General features: G+C 36.9%; 1 protein-coding gene across 7 annotated transcripts in view; it reads left to right on the top strand.

Annotated features, from left to right (window-relative positions):
• MAGI2 (membrane associated guanylate kinase, WW and PDZ domain containing 2) overlaps window positions 1-15,111 on the top strand; it is a 685,143-nt gene that overhangs the window by 390,888 nt on the left and 279,144 nt on the right. For all 7 annotated transcript variants that reach the window (XM_079303121.1, XM_079303120.1, XM_079303125.1 and 4 more), the window contains exon 3: window positions 13,656-13,775. In XM_079303121.1, the coding sequence (XP_079159247.1) occupies window positions 13,656-13,775 (120 nt within the window). The remainder of the gene's footprint in view (window positions 1-13,655; window positions 13,776-15,111) is intronic.

The following is a 15,111-nucleotide window of genomic DNA, read 5'->3' as shown; positions in this document are numbered from 1 at the left end:
GCATATATATTTTGAATAATATCTCAACAAGTTGAAATGTTTCATTAGATATACTTGAATGCAAGATTTCTGGACATATATCATCATCATTAGTTCCTTTTTTTTCCTTTTAAGCTCCTGTGAATCACAGAACCTATCAGTGGTGAATTAATTTTCTCTATGAAGATAAAAATAAAGAACAACTGTGAGTTAAATAATAAATAGGCCAATTTGCACTCATAATTCTAACATCTTAAATCTTCATAAAGTGTCATTAAAATTCAATGTTCCTTATACAGATTGATGTGCAAGCAGTACATATCACAAAAATCAGATTCAGTGGATATGCAAGGGGATGGGTTTATGCAGTAATTATAGCATTATTTCATTTATAATTATTATTTCTATTAGATGTAATTTAGCCAACTAGTACAACTTAGATACACTACTACTACTTTAATGGATCTACTACTTTAATAAAAATATGCTTGCTGCCCTTTACAGCTTCATGCCTTAAGCAAACACAGTGTATTGAAAACTCTCTTTTTCTTTTTTTTCCTATGGAGTTCAGCAAACATTAAACTCTGTTATGGCTGCCATTGTTTTATTCTGCTTTAAAAGGCTGTTTATTATAGCTAAAAGAAAAAAGGCCTTAGTTCTCATTATTTTTCTCCCTCAAGGTCAACTGATGTAGCCATTTCTTCTTGACTAGGTTTTCAAAACCTAAAAAAAGTGGTATTAGGTTTATTATTTTTTTCATTCAGGGAGCCTTTAATACTGGAATTCAAATTAAATTTTTGAAACACATTATTAAAAAAAAAATAGAACCAAGCAAACATTTTAAAAACAAGCAAAATGTTAATAAATCAATGAAATTAGTGTTAAACTGTGGGGATTAGACATTTAAGTCACAGCTTTATGTGAGCTGTATTTACTTGGCCACTGAAAATACTACACTGTTTTTATCGAGTGGTTGGCAAAAATGCTCCACCAGTGGTAGATCTGTGTTTCCCATGGGCTAGTAGTTTTGTTTGCATAATTTCTTGAGTTCCTGTTTGTGGTAAACTAGTCCTACAAAGTGGGAGTTGAAGTTCAGTGTGGTAACCCATGAGAGAAAGTTCATTATTTGAATGTTACTCCCTGTGAGCTGGTTCAACAGCTGTATGGAAGAAGTCCTGCTGAGTGGAAACCTGAGGCTTGTTGGTAAATGAGGAGAAAAGTCACTTCCCATGGTGCAAATGAGTCCTTCCTTCTGCTGAGCATGGTGGCACAGGAGTTGATGCTGGTACTACTGATATGTTTATGTGTTGCTGTTCCCATAAAAACTGCAGCAATGGCTCGTCCTTCCAGAGCTCACTGTTGTTCTCCCCTGGATAAATAAGTGTAGCAGCAGAATTAGCTGAGGCTTGGCAAGTCTGAGTACAGCAGTATATCCTGACTAGTACCAAGTCAGCACAGCAGTACTCATGTTTGAACAGCTCAGTGACAAATGTCATGTGCTGCAAAAACACAGAGAAAGAATCTAAGCCAAAATAAACTCCCTGGCTTGGTGTTCACCACACCATGGCAGCAAGGCAGTGTAAGTGTGGGGACACCACCTTTTCCTAATGCTGAAAGGTGTCCCAAGGAGAAAACTCTCCTTTACATTCTATTTGAGATAAAAACCTGCCCAGCCAGAGAGACTGACCACTGCTCAAATAAGGAGAAGCTTGTCTGGCATGATGACTCCTGTAACTGAAGTGTCTGAAGTTGAGCCATACTCCATGACAAGCACGTATTTTTGGATTTGACAGAGCAAGTGAAGGAGCAGGCAATGTATGTATGCCATGTACACTGCTTGAAGTGAATCGAAAAGTTAGAAATTCATCTCAAATTTCACAGCTATCAAATGCAGGGGCATTTTTACATACTGGGATTAAGGGACCACTGTATGAATGGCATGTGGTGCCAGAAAAATACCCCATCCAAGTAAACAAAAACTAACCCACAACAGGTCAGGATTTGGATCAGAGAGATGGTTAATGTGAAAAAAACAATATTGGTTTTCTTCATAGTTATACAGAACTCTTGAATTGAACTTTGAAGAAGCAGAAATCCTAAGATGCTTCAAAGGAAAGAAAGAGTATCACTAAAAATACAGAATATTCATGTTCTCTGATAGCTGGGGAGCTAGAATCATTGACCAACACTTTTCAAGAAATTTGGTTTTCTAACACTAGTTATTAGAACATAAATTTTGATATAATAATTAATTGCATATATAAAAATAAGAAGAAGATCATTAGATCTGCCTCAGTTTGAGACAGGTATGCTAGTTTTTGCTGTTTGGAGCTAAAATAACTGCTCTCTAGTGACTACTGAATTGAATGTTGCAAGGTTGATTATTAGAACTCATCATATCAGGAAAGGAAGCCTCACTGTATATGAAAAGCATCAATTTTGTTATTCAACCAGAGTAACACTTGCTATTCACCAACAACTTTTTTTTTAAGCTTTGTCAAATACAAGAAAAACATCAAGCTCACACCTGGGACTGAAATCCTTCAGATTGTTCCTAGCTTTTCTATATTCAGATAAAACATTAATGTTTTTCTGGAATAAGGATTTTTTTCCATCAGTTGGATCATGTAGTCCTCGTGAAACAACCTTCACTATAGTTACACCTCAGAAATAATTCCTGTTGCAGATAAAATAGCAATGGGCTTCCTACATTCAGAATTATGTGGCATTTATTTCCTCAATTTTACCACAGTTTACTCCTTTGAAGTTAAATCTAAGTGATTTTTTTATCTACCTTCAAAAGAAGAATGAACAAGGTTTCTCAATTTATTTTTAAAAATTGAAGATAGTTGTAATATCTGAGTTTACATCATGCACTTTTAAGTTTATGAGTATGCTATAAAATAATCACTTCTGTATAAATACTTTATTCAACTTGTTATCGAGGAATGCCTTTTTTTTTTAATTAATATGAGTTAAACTGAAAATATTTTTTTCCTAAAAACAGATGGGTAAAAATCTGTTTCAAATACTTGTGTTTTATGGGAAGTAATATTTTTAGGGAAAATAATTTAATATAAATCTGAGATGATTTCAAAATAGTAGATTTATTTTCTGAATACCATGACAGAAATGTTCCATGATGCATTCATTGATGTGAAAGAAGAATAGACTTTCTCTGCTACTATTTTAAACTGGACTTGGTAGCACAGTCAAAAACCCCACTGTGTTTCCTTGGAATTTACTGCATAAGGTCTTGGTTCAATGAAAACTTTTTTCTCTATGAGGAACAGTGGAAGGTAAAAAGAAACAAAAATGTTTTTTTAGGGGTTGATACCCACATGATCTGTGTAAACCATGTTCTCCTTAATAGATCCCTTGGGGTGGATTAGAGTGAAACAACACTGAATGATTTGTGTTTGTAAAAAAAAAAAAAAAAAAAATATATATATATATATACATATATATATATAGGGTTTATTTTAGAACACATTGGTTGTATTTGGTTGTAAAGGAAAGCATGTATCTAGCCATTCTGGCAATTATTGTGTATAGCAATAAAGCAATATGAAAGCATAAAAATATCACTTATGAAAATGTATAAGGAAAAAGAAGGAAAGAGGAAGATAACCACCCACAGAGCTCACGATGAGACTTGTTTGTTGCAGTGTAGTTTACCATTGGCCAAAGTGATGGTCTTGATCCATGGGGATGGGGGAAAAAACCCTGAAACACCTGAGCAGAGGACAATGAGCATTACAAAGAGAACCTGAGCAGGGGACAATGAGCATTACAAAGAGAACCTGAGCAGAGGACAATGAGCATTACAAAGAGAACCATGTTGGACTCAGGGTTTGAGGCTCTCCTTCAGGGTGCAAACCTGCCTTAGCAAATGAGTCTGTGGGCTTTGGCCTCCCCCCACTGAACCCACCAGAGATGTTTTTCAGTATACCTACTAAAAAAGGCTCCTTTGTGGGTACATTCTTCTCTCTTCAGGTTTGTTTACTTCTCCTTAGACTTGAGATAACTGGCCAATAGTACCAGATTTATCTTGTCTCAAGTTCCCATCAGCTGGCTAACTCACATTGCATTTCCAGTCAGGAGTTGTGTTCTGGGAGGAATTGGCTTTGGTGGTCACAGGTGAGCAGTTTGCTACAATGGACAGAGGTCCATCCTCAGGTGTTTTTAACAATGTTTAAGCTATTAACCATAACATTTCAGTCTCTCACAGGGGTTCACACCATTTTTGTGTATATCCTACTTTTGCTCTTTGTACTGGAAAGCAGGAGGAGGAAAGAGGGAACAAAGATGTTTTGTCTCACTCTTGAAGCAGACAAGAAAACATTGTGCTTGCTCTGCCAGTGTGCCTGAGGTGCAGCCTTCCCCAGTCTGTACCTTCAGATGAGAAATGTGCTTGCACAGGGACAGAGCAGTGCTGCCATGGGAAGCAGTGCCACAGCCTGACTTCTCCTTCTGCTCAAACCCTCCACGGCATCTGGTGGCATCCCACAGTAAGAAACCCTGTCTAGCACTGATGGGATCCCTGCTGAGGGACTGGCATTCCCTGTGTCTCAGCAGAGCATTTGCTCTGCTGTCTGTGTAGCAGTTGGCCACCAGGGATTTCAGCTGGGAATCTCCTGGAATGTCACACAGTACTGCACAGCCACTCATTCTCTTCTTCAAACTTGTCCACTAAAAATTATTGCAACAGTATCTGCAGTTACATCTGAGCATCCTTTTGTCACCAAACCAAGGTCTAGTCCTCTAGTACCTGGTGAATGGTACAGAATTTTGGCTCTGTGTATCAATCCTTGGAACCAGCTATGAACAGGAAGATATGAAGCCCAATGAAAATGTAACTCTCTTCTACCATTCAGACATCATCCACTGCAGGTTTTGAAAGCACTTTTGGATTCAGAAGAAGTGCTCTGGATTGGGTCTTGCTGGCATGCTGGTTCAGAGGTGCATCAGAAGATAAATCTGAAGACTGTGGAGAGAGAATAGACATATCTGAAGGGTGCCACATTTTAAAAACAGATTTTTTTTTTCATTCACACATACTTAGTAGTTGCCTATTTTAAGCATAAACTCCCCTCATTTTTCTGTTAGTCATCTGCCCAGATACCCTTAAAATCCTATTATTGCTTCATACTATTTATTCATTATTAATTGATCTGTATTACTGATACAAATTTAAACAGGTGAGTGAGTTTGGTTAAGAATACATGTGTGGATGGTTTCTATGGTAGCCTGTTTCACAGTCCCTTTTTTAATGCCTCTGAAAGTAAGACTGCAGATTTAGAAAATCCATTTTTAAATATTTCCAGAGATTTAGTAGCAACAGCTAACAACTTTACAAATCCTTTTAAAATGTTCTATTAAATAGACATTATACAGAGTGGTTGGCTTCCTGTGTTTGAATAAAATATAAAAATCAAATAAGAATATTAGTGTTTTTTAGTTAAAAATGATTATTACAGGCACTGCAGAATCTTTGAAGGTACACTAGGGTGTGTGTATGACTTAAGGGAGTTCTTCAGCTCTGTGTGGTAATAAGTGCAAACTGCATAACAAGTCATCCATAACTGTTTATTGATTTAAAAAATCAAGTGGTAAAAAAGCAACTTTTGTTGTTTCTAGAAGAAATTTTGTCCTTTACACTAGAAGTGGTGTGTTTCCAGGATTTCTGGAGGTATATTTGAATGATGCGCAGTATAAATAGATGTTTTGGCATTACAGTTAAACAAATCATCCCAAATCTTACTTAATAATATTTCCACTGATGATCCAATCCATAGAACCATCAGCAGGAATAAAAAATTTGCTAATACTGGACAAAAATCCATCTATAGTATCTCACTGTTTAGCAGAGATTCCCATGCCAACTGACTGCTATGCAAATACTTCTCTAACTATATCATATATCCCCTTGAAGAGCTGCAAAAATCAAACATTTCCCAGAAAAGACTAGAAGTTATTGGTGTATAAGACATATTAGTAACATCAAAAGTTTCTGTCTGGATCCCATTAGCAGGTGATTTTTTAAAATCTGTGTGGAAACTTTACACAAAGTATTCACACTTCTCTGTTATTAGATATTATCTTTGAATTTTATTGCTAACATTTTGAAAACTACTATTGGCAAAGATAATGAAAAAGAAGTTATTTTATTTGCTCAAATGCTGTATTGGCAATGAAACTTGGATATCTGGCTTAATACTGGATCAGAGTTCTTCTCAAAAGAAAGTACCCTGTACTTGATGAGAATTCACCAGCTTCAGGAAGGTGACCCAACTGATGCCACAAGAACCAGCAATGTTGGTACCTTGAAGAGGGAGCAGACAGTGAATCAGTGCCTAACAAAGGACAAGTGCACAGGAAAAGGGCAAGATTCAAATCCTTGCACTGTGTAAGGGTAACTCTGGATATGCCACATTTTAAAGAAAAGTTTACAAGTATCTGTCTCAGTGCACAGCTGTGGTGATGCATTTCTTCTCTGGGCTCTTCTTGCTGGTTCCAATAGTCCTCTCAGAATTAACCAAATAAATAAAAAAAAATATATATCATTCCTACTTAAGTCCTTAGCTAGAACTACTGTCATTTGCATCTCTCAGTTTTACTTTCCTGTTCAGCTCCAATATGGCTTTATTTTACAGTGCATAAATTATTTTAAGGCTGTTCACTGTCTGTCACATTGCACAAAACCAAGAGAACAAATAGAAAACCCAGGCTGTGTTTTATCAGAGGCTCCTGACTGCATATTGAATCTAAAAATAATTTTCAAAAAGGTATTTGAAAGGAAGTATGCATCTGGAATCTAATAATCCACCAGGCAGGAGCTTATCTAGCTTACCTAATGCATATGTCTCAAGTTTGGAAATAGTGAAGATCTAAAGAACCATTCAAATAATGCCTATTCCATAAAGGACATGCTTATCTGCTTCTGTGTGCATTTGAAGTTTCGAATTCAGGATTCCGTTTCTGTTTTACACTATAAAATATAAAATATTTGTCCTAGGAATTATGTGGTGTTGTAGAATGTGTGCACTGCAACACAGTGCACAGTCCCGTAAGACTGCTTTTCAATCTTATGTTTTGCTTTTTCAGCAAAAATCAAAATTATCCAACAATGTCATGAATCCTAAATTGTAATTGTAGCTGTGAAAACCATGGGGGTGGCTTTTATTTTCTTTTTAAAGGTTTCTTTTTATATGAATCCACCTAATTTCAGTGGACAGTAGATTGAGCCATGTAGTTCATGTGTTATTTCTGCTACTCTCAGTGGATGCTAACTATGCACAGAGATTGCAGAATTCCTTTTTAGTGCACATGAATTAAGCACCTAGGCATGAAGTTTTTAGTTCTGTGATGAGGTATGTCTAAGTGCTTTTCACTTTCTACTAAAACTTGATCAGATAATCCAGGAGATAGTAAAAACACACTGCTTCTACAAAAGAGCATCTGATTTTTCCCTCTGTGTACAGGTAACTGTAAATAATGCTGCAGTCTCAGAGCTCAGCAGCTGCTAAATGCCTGTTTTCACAGGATGACTGAGGTTGGGAGGGATTCACCCACTCCAGGCACATACTTGTGTCCAGGCAGGTTTTGAGTATCTTCAGAGGAGACTCCACAGCCTCTCTGGGCAGCTGCTCCACTGCTCTGTCTCCCACACAGTAAAGAAGTTTTTCCTCATATTCAGATGGAATTTCCTGTGTTTCAATCTGTGCTCATTGACCCTTGTCCTGTCACTGGGCAGCACTGAAAAGAATCTGACCCACCCTCTTAAACCTGCCCTTAAGATATTGGTATGCACTGCTGAGATTCCCCTCTCAGCTGTGTTCTTGCCTCACTGTAGAGCATTAGCATCTCTCCTAAATTTGAATTGATTTACATCCAGATCTTCTTCAGAATCACATTTGCCAACTACTAGCGTAGTTTGAAACTATTACCCCCAAAAAACACTTTTCTTTTTTTTCTTAATAGGAAGACATCAGAGAAATTGCTGGTATTGTACATTGGAAAGGGGAAACACTTTTATTCTTCATGACCATTGGCAAGAAGGGACATATGCCATCATGGTTTATGTTGTTGTTATGAGAATTGTCATAAACACTTGAAGCTTCTGGCTTTGTAGTACATCTAAAATCACTTTACTTGAAAATTATGTTTATTATTCTCTTCAGCTGGAAATTCAGTAGATCAAGACAAATGTGGTACTTCTCTGCTTAATGCAGTTAGGAATTTGACAAGATAGGTATAATTTCCCATACATTTCAGTTCCTCACAGTAAGAGTGTTCCAGAGTAATTTGGCAACAAACAAAAGACCTAATTAAGTACTGTTGAATTTTTCTAAGGCAAAGTGTATACAAGGTCATAGCAAGGGCTCAGCTGAAGTTTATTAAAGATTAGCAGCCTGTTTCTGCAGGAGGGATCCCTCCAGCTACTGTAAAGTATGACAGCCTGGCAGACCATGTTCCACAACAAGCTGTTGTACAGAGCAGTTACAGAACAAATCCTCAGTAGAATGTCTAATAAAACAGCTTCATATATTAAAGACATTTTTCTCTTTGCATTTTGTTACATTTGGAACAGATAAGCAAAACAAGACATTGTTTTCTTCCATACATTTGGAAAATTGCATTAGAAGTAGGTCATTATGCTGAAAGGTTTAAGTTATTCCCATGTGCTTCAATTACACTGTAAATCCTCTTGGCAAAGACACACCTTTGCTTTTGGAATTACCTCATGCAGTAGGAACCAATCTCTGAATAATATAAATCAGCTGAATGCATGTGAAAATGTTTGAATAGTGGTGTGCCAGGTTTACCCTTAACTTACAAAAAAAGAAAAAAAGTAATCATTTAAATATTTATAACATGCCTGTAAGCTGGGAGCATTGGAACCTGTGAGCCCAGTCTGTGAGTTGGTACTGGACCCTGCAGGGAGTGAGGCCTTTGCTTCTACTTTCCTGACCATCACAGAGACTCTGCAAGGACACAGTTAGTACAATATTAACCTTGTGATGCTGCTAGACTGTAAAATACAGATTATTTACTGCAAGGTTGAAGTGTTCTTTAAAATATGCCTAAAGTACTGAGTGAGTCTTTCCTGTCATAGTTCTGGGAGTTTTAACTAATATTCATACTTCTATGCTGACAAATAAATAAATAAAATTGTCTCTTTTTCTATTCCATAACTGCATGGAGTTAGCAAGATAAAAAAAATGAGAGAGCACTTTTCCTGCTTTTGAAAGTAGCAGAGTTGGACAGAGACTGTGAAGATTCCGTGCCTCTAAATAGTAGAAATATGTTCAAATGAAGCAAGGCTGTGCACTTTGCTCCCAAATAAGCACTAAAATATTATAAGTATGTAATTGAATTCTGAGATTAAAGAGACATAAATTCATAGTTGTTCTCCTACCTCTACAAACTGGTGTGGAGTTTTCCAACCCTGGAACTCTTCTAGAATCAATAATTCTATACTTTTTTACTAATAAAGGTAATCTGGACTGAACACTACATGTACTGACTATTTTTCTAATCTACACTAGAAGTCAACATAAAAGTGCCATTTATTTATTGTTCTCCAAGCTCATAAAAGCAGTGTTTCAAAAATAGTTTATTGCTATTAAATTAACACACTCCTCTTTTTTATAGAAGTAAAGATTTCTTATGTATCTAAACTCCTGCCCTCAGGTGCCTTAAACTCATCTAAAAGAAAAATACTCTTTCAGAGTCTATTTATGTAAACAGCACTTAATTTCTCTTCTGGAATATAGCACCATCCTACAACACACATGAGCATGGAAAGCCTGGACTCAAGTATGGCAAATACCATAATTCCCTGTAGAAGAGAAGAAACCAGCTGTAAAGGCAAAGGGTCTTTTTAAAACAAAATAATAATAAAAAGATGCAGCACACATCTTAAATATCTCTAAACTCTACCAAGTATCCACCTTGAAGCAATGAATGCAAACAAAATAGCTGCTCACTGCATGACCTTAGTACTGGTTTTGAGAGCAGATGGTTTGGTGAATGATGTAAGTGGTCATGAAGTCAAGGAAGGTCAACACCAGTCCAGATTTTATAGATCAAGATCCTGCAACTTCTAAGGTACCTGCAGGTTGTGTGACTGGACTGGTCATGATTGCTTGAGAGCTTCTCATTTTGTCTTCAACAGCACCAATAAATTGCATTTGTCAGAAATATGCATAGTGCAAATACCTCTTGTTGGTTTTGGTCCTGGAAGATCTAAAAGTATAATATTCTTTCATTATGGAATTCAAAGATAATTTTTTCATAGGTTACCTTGGTAACAAAATTGTAACTGGGTTCTTTCTTTCATTTTGCATTAATAAAGGACTAAATATGATAAGTAGTAACAACTGTGTCCTATTAAAACTTGGTGCTGCATAACAAAATATTATTTTCTGCAAGATATGAGGCTTGGAATTAGTCTTTTATTTTAAGTCTTGAATTTTAGGCCTGTTTATCTGTCTATATGAATATAATTAAAGACAAAATCTATTAAGAGGTGTAGCTCTAAGTTAAAAGCAAGGAAAGAATTTGCCTGTGGTCTGTAAGATTCCAATATACACATCTCACTGTTCAGACCTTGATGGGTGTTTGAGATACTCCAGTAACTGTGTCCAACTCTGTAAACATGCACATTACAAAGTTCATAGTGCTTACAAAAAACTATAAAGGACGACAGAAGTATTATTAGCAACAACTCAGTTCCTCCAGGGTAAAAGAGTAAAAGAGGCAATAACTATTGATTATTCTATTAGCCAGGGAGTTGCTTTAACCATTTCCAAGATCTCAGGTCTTCCAGCCTGGGGGGATGAGAACAGATGCAGGAAGGAAATAGGACTCAGCAAGATTTTATCAAGAGCAATAAAATTCTGCTGGGGATGGAAGCTGCTGTTCCTGGGGTGAGAGTCACCCTGAATTCAAGCAGCTATTGATCATGGTTTGCCCTTTTCTACACTTTTTTTTTGTGGAAAGTGACTACTTGATCTAGGTCTACAGCCCCCAGTACTCAATGCAGTGCAGGGCTCTGGGAGCAGGTGCCCTGAGTAATGCAAGAGGATGGAACCATCCAACTCACAGTGTTATCTCCTGCTGTTGTCTAAGCAGATTAGACAGAATGCTTAATTGTTAGTTAATGCAAGACATATGCCAAAGGTATCATATCTGTATCATATCATATTTGTATCATGTCTGAAAAAAACATGACTAAGTAATATAAGGGCAGAAAGATTAGCTTCCAACTTCACAATCTGAAATTTAGTTCATTACATTAGTTTTCTAGGCAAGTTGAACAAAGACTGTGACCAAAGTGGAGAAACAGGGATAACCAAGTCTGGTTTTGGATCTCCTGTGAGACTTTGCCATCATCCATCATGAATGACTGCTAAATATCCATGTGTTTTAAAGAAACTAGGGTGTATTAACACTAAATAGCTGAAACCATTAAAAAAGTTCTGTTGTGAGGGAGCTTTTTATATCATCTGACCAAATTTTCACTCAAAGCAGGGCCACATTTTATGTAACTTGTATTTTTGTTTTGTTGATAAACTGTTAATCCAAGCTTGTCTATTAAAAAAAAAAAAAAATTGAAGAAATAGTAAGCTAGAGATACTCATCTAATATGCCAGCCTCCTCCCTGTGCTGTGTCTGGGAGTAGCCTTGATTTGCCAGAGTGTTTTGTGAGGAAGATGCAGTTTCTGTCAATATTTTTTGAAAATTTCTCAGGAGAGAGCATAGAGGACAAACATCTGATGTCTGTGCTGCTAGCAGAGCTCCCTGGAGCTCAGGGGCACACCAGAACCCCTGTGCTCCAATATAGTTCTTACAAAGGGCTGAAAATTTTTGGGAGTGCATTCCCAGAGGTAACATAATCTATGGGAAATAAATTCAGCATGCTTATGGACAATCCAAGTGTCTGACTGCTTTAACCACACCATCTCCAAAACACAAGAAGAATCCCAAAATCAGAATGGGTCAGGTTGGAAGGGACCACAGTGGGGCATCTGTTCCAACCTCCTGCTCTAGTAGAGTCATCCCAGAGCACATGGCCCAGGATTGCATCCAAATGATTCTGAAATATCTCCCAGGATGGAAACTCCCAACCCTCTCTGGGCACCTGTTCCAGTGCTCAGTCACTGCACAGTGAAGTTCTTCCAAATATTCAGATGGACCTTCCTGTGCATCAGACACTGCCTTGTGTCCTAGTGGTTGGCACACTGAGCAGAGCCGGGCTTTATCCTCTTTGCATCCCCTCTTTAGATATTTATACACATTAATGAGGTCCCCTCTCAGCCATCTTCTCCAGGGCTGAACAGGCCCAGCTCCCTCAGCCTTTAGTCATCAGAAATTCTGAAATTCCCCAATAATCCTTGTTGCCCTCCCTTGTATCCACTTTAGGAGCTCCACATCTCTCTTGTACTGAGGAGCCCAGAATTGCACACAGTATTCCAGATGGATAGAGTACTCCAGATAATAGTATGAGAATTCCCAGAATTTAACAGCCAGTTTTTGTTCTAGATACTGAGATGAGGAGGGAATTGGAATCAGAGAAAAAGTGGGAGGGGTCTTTTTTATAGATTTATCAAAATATATTCCCTATGATAAGTACTGAAATATTGTCTTGACAGTCTCCTTCAGTTTTTGCCATGGACTTCAGGATGTGTCTGAGGAGAAAAAGGTGTCTATGACAGGCAATCGAGTTCACCTAACACGTCTCTGTGTCTTCAAGTATCAGAAAGGAGGTTGGGCAGGTTTCTGGCCACTTCCCAAAGTCAACAGTCTTTAAACCAAACCCTGCAAATGTGATGTAATCAGTACAGTATTGATACAGAATTGATTAATGTGTTTCAAACACTCTGAGATTGAGGAGAACCAAAACCACTTTGATTTCCAAATGGAATTTTGAGATTTAATTAGTGGTTTCAGTGGAAGCAGGGATAGTCTGACCACAATAAACTGGACCATCAGGAAATCAGGTCAGTTTCAGACTCTTCCCCAGTAACATCTCAGCTTCTGCTAGGTGAGCCAAGTCACTTGTCAGGCTGTGTGTAATATTATCTGTCAGCTTTTACAGAGTTCTGTCATCCAGAGATGACAACAGAGGCAATAACTAAATATAAACACCTCTGCAGTATGACAGCATGGTTAGCAGGTGATTTTAATCCCATGGGCCCTAAGGCCTAACCATTTGTCAAGTCTACTTATGGCACTGAAACAAGCAATGTGAATGCAACCCTTACACATTTATTTAAAGAACTATTCTTTTGTGTTCTAAATAAATGTTTAAAATATCATGCAGCAGTTTAATTGTAGAGAATACTTTGTTTTGTGTTACCTCTGAATGCCTGATGTCACTAAGGGTCTTTCTAGTAAGGCAAAAAGAACAACAGTATGATAGTTTTTCATTAGTGAGAATTAATATAGATCCAAATAATATCTGGCATGATCTTAAACATACATCTCATATACCTCTGTCAGCTTCAGCAAATACAGCTGGATTGCTTTGAAAGGCATCCTCACAAGGAAGATTTGCTATGTATGATGTTGTGTAAATGGTTTACTTTGTGACTTTTCCAAAGCTTTCAGAAAGATCATTCTACATTTAGGCCATGTGCTTGACAGTATGTCTTTCATCTTATTTATAGGCACCACAAGGCCACATAAGGAGGGGGAAGTCCCTGGTGTGGACTATATTTTCATCACTGTTGAAGATTTTATGGAATTGGAGAAAAGTGGTGCTCTCCTAGAAAGTGGAACGTATGAAGGTAAGCACAGTTTTACTGCTAGATTTGTATAATATTTCCATTGTACTCTTTTCTAATTCAATGGAATTGCTTTGGGATATCCTGTCACAAGTATGTCATTGCTGCTGTTACTAAAAACTTGTGAAGAGTCATATGGCCATTATGAAAATATTTTCATTTGTAAGAGCTAAATGCAGATAGGTTCATTGTAATTTCAGTATATTATAGTGGTGAAGAGAAACATGGTACTTAATACATTGCATTTACAGGACAGAAACACTAGTTCTTTCCATCAAATGCTTGAGAACATTTCCACAGAATTTCAGCAAACAGCTGCTTTTCTAACATAGGACAAATATGTTCTACAACAGAAATCAGGTATAAGGCTGAAACTTTTCATTTGCTTGTGGTATCCTGCAATTATCCATCTAAATCAGAAATTAAAACCTCACTACTTAATCAACAGAGAAAGAATTTGCTATGTTGTATCTTATGGTCTTTGTAAAGTTATTGAAAAGAACTCATTAATTTGTAATAAGGCAGAGGGATAGGGGCTGTGCCTAATGGCTGAATTGGAAATTGGAAATTCCTGTCTGTGGGGCAAAGAGCCAGAAGCTTTTGCTTCCCAGTAGAACCAATGATTCATCTGATTCTAAATCTCTTCCAAAACACAGCTGTCCTGAAACTGAAACTGTTATAAAGAGGTGGGCAGTGTATTTTAATAAAACCAGAATAATGATACACTATTTTAAACCAGATGTTTCTTTCTGATAGTAGTATTTAAAATAACTGGGTAATGGATAGTGGTTTTCTACTGCAATATTCAAATTTAGAGGGAACACCCTTTATAGGAAAAATATGATACATATATATATATATATATATATATATATATATATATATATATATGGGAAAACCTGGGCAAGTAGAGCCATTTTATGGAAATCAGTCCCATATTTTCACCTTGTTGCAAAAAAAAACATGAAGACATTTTGTCCTTACTTTGTCCCTGCCAAGAAAAGCATCTGAAGATAAATAAGAAGCTATTCACCCCCAAAAAATCATTAGCTGTGTTATAAATAGCAGCAAAGAAGGTAATTTTCCCCACCTAATCGGCACCAAATACCCATTGTCTAGTAAATAAATTTTCATTAAGTTATATCAATACAGGATTTGTAACAAAGATTTCCATTATAGAAGGTCAAATAAAGGAAAGTATGTCATCTTTCAGGTTTCTACTTTCTTCACCATCTGACATGTAGTGGTAGAAGTTGCCCAAACATTAATGCAACACCACAATTTTACTTTTATCACAGGTTAATTTAATAACAAGCCTTCCTTGAAGTGTGTTTTCGTT

Source organism: Erithacus rubecula (genome assembly GCF_903797595.1).
Source record: "Erithacus rubecula genome assembly, chromosome: 4".
Taxonomy (NCBI): domain Eukaryota; kingdom Metazoa; phylum Chordata; class Aves; order Passeriformes; family Muscicapidae; genus Erithacus; species Erithacus rubecula.
Note: the sequence above shows the minus strand (reverse complement) of the source record. Positions and strands in the feature narration are given on the sequence as shown.